The sequence below is a fragment of the Sinocyclocheilus anshuiensis genome, unplaced genomic scaffold (assembly GCF_001515605.1).
Source record: "Sinocyclocheilus anshuiensis isolate Anshui unplaced genomic scaffold, SAMN03320099.WGS_v1.1 scaffold1632, whole genome shotgun sequence".
NCBI lineage: Eukaryota > Metazoa > Chordata > Actinopteri > Cypriniformes > Cyprinidae > Sinocyclocheilus > Sinocyclocheilus anshuiensis.
Genome location: NW_015558674.1, coordinates 1,296,344 through 1,302,558, shown reverse-complemented (window position 1 = coordinate 1,302,558; position 6,215 = coordinate 1,296,344). Strand labels below are relative to the sequence as shown.

Sequence of the window (6,215 nt, the reverse complement as noted above, 5' to 3'; positions counted from 1 at the left end):
TATATATGTATATATATATGCACATACACACACACAAAATACAAAGAAATATCAAGATACCATTGATTCGAGACAGTTTTCCTCATTGTATTTGCACTAAATGAATGTAAGAGTGGTATTTAATCAGTAATATTATAAAAACTACAATAATTACCAATCAATTTTTAATTAAGCATATGAAAAATGCCACAAAGTAAATGCCATGAACATTTCCAATTGCTGATTTTGCAAAAGGGAAAATTTATTCATTGTAATGGACTCTTTGCATTTCAATTTTTATTAAAAAGTTTAAATATTGACGCTCTCCAGAGATTACAAAACTAATCAGCTAAAAAAAAAAAAAAAATTAATAATAATATTAACATTAAAAATAACATTAAAAGTATTGCAATTTTCAGTATAAATGTAAATTACCACACATCATTGCAAATGGTTCCAAAACGAGACGTCCCATTTTGGTGTCCACATCAAATTGAATTTACAAAAGTAAGTTTATATACAGTACATAGAAAGCAGATTAAATGCAATCAAATAACTTTTGTAAAAATAAAATGTCAAAATATGGATGAAATGTTTCATCATTCAGTGTAAAATATATATTTATGTAAAAACTGAAACAACATTATTCTGACTAGTCTTAAAAGTTTTTTTTTTTTTTTTATCAGTTTCATAAACATGTAAATTGGTCTAATTTGAATGCAAAATGTAAGACTGATTACCACTTAGTTAACTGCTAGTTAGTCAAACTAGTTCTTAAGACACAGTCTTAAAATGTTGACTATGTTTATTCAACTGGCCTGTGTACTTATTATAATATATAAAAGAATAAGTGATCATAGTAAGTTTTATTACATTTTAAATGACTAAAACATTTTGCTGACAATCGGGTAAAAGCTAGTGGTTTGATGGATAGTGGCAAAGATTATTAAAGATTTACAATGACAATTAATTCGTTTTTGAGATCTGCACTGTGAGTTAATGTCATCTAATGATTCTTGTTCTAAATATTACAAGCTATTTTTACGCTGAATGACATTTCAGTGGGTGTCTTCTGTAAATTATGGTAAAAATGTATGATTGTTATTATTTTTTTGCTAAAAAAAACAGGACACATTCTAACGTATGGAGGAAAAAATACAAAATTACTGTATAAAATTTATATTGTTTTGATGCTTGAAAATTGACTAAAATATACTGTAAAACCTTAATATTGCTCAGACATACACAACTTAAAAACAAACTTAAAAACACACTACATCACTTTTTCGGTGTTGCTAATGCATTGCCAATGTAGCCAAACACATGTATAAATAACCTGATTTAGTTTGGCCCACATACATCTAGAAGAAATTCAAGCCTTACGGCCAAACTTGAGCTTGATCTGTCCTAGTCGACTAGCCTGACGCCATCCGCACACTTTGAGACACATTCGAGAATTGACTCATTTAAATGCACAGCGCATGCATGCATCTTTCTTGGCTTTCATTGTGCAGCTATGGATTTTTTTTTTTTTTTGCATGGAAAAATAAACAGTAGGCATGCAACCAAAAACGCATTCTGCAGTCCTACCTTTCCGACGTAAAGCGGCTCCGTACCGGTGTATTCCTCCACGACGAAGAACTGATTCCAAACCCATCCCCTCTTCACCCGTTCATGGGACATCGGCCATTGCTCGGGACCTCTTCCCATCATCCCGACACTAGTCCTTACGGTCTGAGCGGACAGCCATGCGCAGCACTGCAGAATTCCCAGAGTCACTACCAAAGCCTGAGCTCCTCCTCTCCAGCAGGGAGCCATGTTTGAAAACTCTTTTGTCTCTACATGGGGCAGAAGTCAGAAACTCGTTCAAGATGAAGTTCTGAACCGCCTGATTGCTTGAGAAAAGCTCCTTGACTCTGGGGTTGAGGAAGGTAAACAAGAGATCGCCGCTGCTCAATGAAACTATAAATCCAATCGGGTTTTGGTCATGGTAGAGGCCACCGGGTCCTCAAGAGGGCATTTAAGAGGAATCTTTCTGGGGAAGATGAGGCCGTTTCGGTGATACACAGCTATAGCTCCTCCGTTTTGATATCTGTTGGGTTTCTCAATGACGGGAACCAATCACAAAGCCATTGAAGTCCTATCTGTGCTCGAGTTGAGTTTTAAGTTGAATAGCTACTTGACGAAAGCACAAACATGTCAAAAAACTTTTGTTTTATGGTTCAATCTTGGCAATCCCATTGTGAAATGTAGGAATGGCATTAACAAACAAGGTGTAATCCAAACATTTTCTCCATTTAATTTCCATATGTACGCTTCAAATCCCAAAGACAAAAAAGCAATCCTCAAATGTCATGGATGCGAGATGTTACTCAAAATCAGAGGCATCATTATCCCAATCTAGATACATGTGCCACGGACTCTTACGCCTCACCGTAGCTTAAAAGGTACTTCTTGACCTGCAGGGTTGAGAGTTTGACATCAACCTCAGCATCTGATCACCTGCAACAGAGCAAAGATAGCTGGTTAGAGAAGCAAAAGACCTAATGTAATGGGAAAAATAAATGGAAAATTATAGCTGGCCATGCAGAGCTAACTAACTAACTGAGTGAACTAACTGTTAGATGATAGATTGCTAAATAGATATTTGACTACTGGTTAACATTAACCAATGACCAGCACTGCCTAGCTGATAAAAAGAAAGGAAAGCCTCAAAAGAAAGGTCATGAGAAAATAAATGTTATTTTTTAGAGTGAAGTAAATATTTAAAGCACAGTTTTCTAAGTTTCAAGTTAATTAAGTTGAATATTATTATTTGTATTCTTTTTTTTATTTTATTTTTATAATAATTTCATATTTTCATAAAATTTAATATTTTTTTGTTTTCTTTATTAATTTAATTTAAATACTTATTTAAAAAATATTTTATTTATTTTTATTTTATTTTTCCATTTATTGCTTTTTCCCTTTACATATGGTCTTTTGCTTCTCTAACAGTTATCTTTGATCTGTAATAATAATAATAATAATAATAATAATAATAATAATAATAAATTCAATCCATTAGAGCAGCAATATTTATTATTATTATCATTATTAAAAGATCACATAAAAAGGGAAAAAGCAATACTTTTAGCTGATTATGCAGCTTTAAGATGGGATCCAGTTGCAATAAGTCAATAGTGGAACAAACTGTATCGATCCTTGACTTCTTGTTATGGCGTTCTCATTCTTGTTAAATAAATACATAATTAAATCCATGCCACAGTGAATTTGCCGTCCCTCCCGACACACAAAACACTTTTAAAGTGGTCGCGGATCTTTGTTCTTTGATTTTCTCTTGGATTCCACAGGACTGCAGCAAGAAAATGCAGCTTCATTTAGGTGATCTACCTGAAAAGCATTTCTCAAAGCAGAAACTTTGTGCTCAGCAAGAATCCGGATAATGGGCTAAGCCCAAGAGCAATGTCTTCTGTGTTAGGGAGCCAGGTGTGGCTGGAAAAGCAAAAAGGGAGGTTTATATATTACGAACTTGAGACCAAAGCATCTGTCTGCCGAGCTGCAGCCCACGGCAGGCGCTTACACTCGAGGCTATCTGATTAATTGCATGAGGGAGCACTAATTGGATAAAAGTATTCATCAATTAATTCAATCCATTAGAGCGGCAACCCTAACGCTTAAAACAAACACTGGTCAGGAAGGTGAAGATAAGCTATGGCCCCATTGTGCCTCAGCCAAAGCGCCACTGGGCAAGGGAAATGATTAATGGTCTTTGAGGCTTTCAGAATAAGAGAAAAACAACATTTAGCATGGCTGAAATGTCACAACCTCAAGGCTAAAAGATTACAGCTCCTGTGGATGAGCACCGGCCAAGAAAGGCCCTTCAGGATATTGGTTGTTTAACCTTTGGCAGACGGTTGCTGCGGGTTCATGTCTGGAGGAAGGCCAACGAGCGGTCTGCGTTGTCTAGCTAAGACATTCTTACAGAAACATCCCAAAAGAGAAACGACCTTCTAAAAAGGGCGAAAAATTAAATACTCATAGCCAGTGCTGGGTAGTAGCCAGAGGTGAACAGTAACTAAGTATTTTTACTTCGTTACTGTACTTAAGTACAACTTTCAAGTATCTGTACTTTACTGGAGTATTTCTATTTTGGTAAACTTTTACTTTTACTTCACTACATTCCAAATCATAATGCACTTGTTACTCCACTACATTTCATAAAAACATGTCGTTCCTCGTTCCATTTTGAACTGGAGAAATTGTCACACACTACGATATGCGATAGCGGTGTCTGATTCGTGAACTAGCTGATTCTTTTTAATCGGTTCACAAATAGCAATTAACGATTCATTTGTGAATTTGAATGATTCAATTGGATCTGTTCTCGAGTCAGCAACTCACTGATTCAAATGATTCGAATGCAATAGAATGCGAGATCCTCGGAGCTTGAGTGCGCGCACGACTGATGGTGGGAAAAGTACGTTACTAATGCCGAACTTAAGCATTTATTATTTCATATTAAGCTCACGGCTGTCTGTTGTTTGCGAGCTAAAGCTAACGACTGTAAAAGGGCTGTATAAATCCACTGCATGAAATGCTTGAATGTAGACATGCCCATATTTGTGTAAAACTAGTTTGTTTGCATAGCGTTCTTCTTAAAATACTAACACAGTTTGCCCAATGTGATGACTGTTTTTATATTGTATGTTTATATTTGGTAACACACATTTTGTTTTTCCTCATTTTTATATACTGTACTATATGGTATATTTTGTTATTTTCACTTGTTTGCACACATGAATTATCAGTCATTTTTAGTAGTAGTTATCAGCGTTATGACATGTATTTTTAGCAGGAGATTAGAATTGCAAAATAATTAAATATTTATCAATCTGTACTTTTTACTTTTAATGCTTAACTTTAAAGATCAAGTACTTTTACCCAAGTAAATTTAAAAATGAGTACTTAATAATTTTACTGGAGAAATATTTTTTATGGTATCTGTACTTTACTCAAGTAAATCTTGATTTGTGTACTTCGTCCATCTGGTAGTAACTGATTACATGTAATCTGGATTACGTAATCAGATTCCGAAAATTAATTACTCAAAATTAATGTATTACATTTTAAAATGCTTGTAATCAATCAGATTACAGTTACTTTTTATGGATTACATGATTACATATTATTCACACAATGGCAGCAGATTATTCATAATTTATTTATTTTTTCTCTTTAAAAGTTTCCTTTCTAAAAATGTGTCATATTATTGTTTTATTTAAAAAAAAAGTATATATATTTTAATTTTATATTTTTGTGATTTCATTAATTATTAGCTCTTTATCAACAGTCAAACCCACTGGAGTTATTACATTAACCCCAATTTGGGAAACCCTGGAGTAATGTGATATTTAATGCATTTTATGTTGTTGATATCAAAGAATGAAACATGTTTTTTTTCTCTGTGCTTTTTATATCAGTGTGGTACATTTAATGGTAGGTTTATGACAAGTTAGGCAAAAAGTAATCTAAAAGTAATCTAAAAAGTAGACAGAATACAATACCTAAAATGAGTAACCTAGATTGCATTACTAACTATAAGTGTCATCATATAATCTGTAATCAGTAACAGACTACAGGTTTGTACGAACAACTGACAGTGATATGCATTAACACCGTGGACATAAATGGCAAATTTCTGTCTGAGAGAAGATTAGAGGACATAAACACAAAGCTGTCTCAAGAACCTGGTAAAATTAGCACGTACAATATGTTTACCATCCCTGAGTGATGCAATCACCTCATTATCACCCTTTAGGAAGACAGTTAGGTCTGGTGATCTTCTTTTATCACAAACCGAGAGAGATTTCCAAGCAAGCAAAGTGAGAATGTCCAGACACCATTTGGACGCAGATGCTTTCGTTATCATGCTAAAAATACCACATGCAATTTACACAGTAATAGGATCCAGCCTATTGCAATCTTATCGCACAGTACTCATGCTAGCATTGTAGCAGATGGTAAATAGAGAAACCCCGCCTTTAGTTTTGATCTTTATTCCTAAAGATAAACACACACAGTTCCCTTTCAGTCAGTCACGTTCAACGTTACGTCAGTCGTGACTGACGAATTGGGATCTCGCCCGAGAGCCCAATCACCTTCGAGTGTTAACTAAACAAGCCAATGACAGTTGGCGTGCGTGTTTCGCCACGCGCACCCCGCCCCACAGCGCG

General features: G+C 34.7%; 1 protein-coding gene across 1 annotated transcript in view; it reads right to left on the bottom strand.

Annotated features, from left to right (window-relative positions):
• The window catches only part of LOC107681302 (cadherin-22-like), a 94,540-nt gene extending 92,761 nt beyond the window's left edge, over nucleotides 1–1,779 (bottom strand). The window contains exon 1 of the mRNA XM_016477576.1: nucleotides 1,570–1,779. Coding sequence (XP_016333062.1) covers nucleotides 1,570–1,692 — 123 coding nt within the window. The 5' untranslated portion in view covers nucleotides 1,693–1,779. The remainder of the gene's footprint in view (nucleotides 1–1,569) is intronic.
• Nucleotides 1,780–6,215: the final 4,436 nt, after the last annotated feature.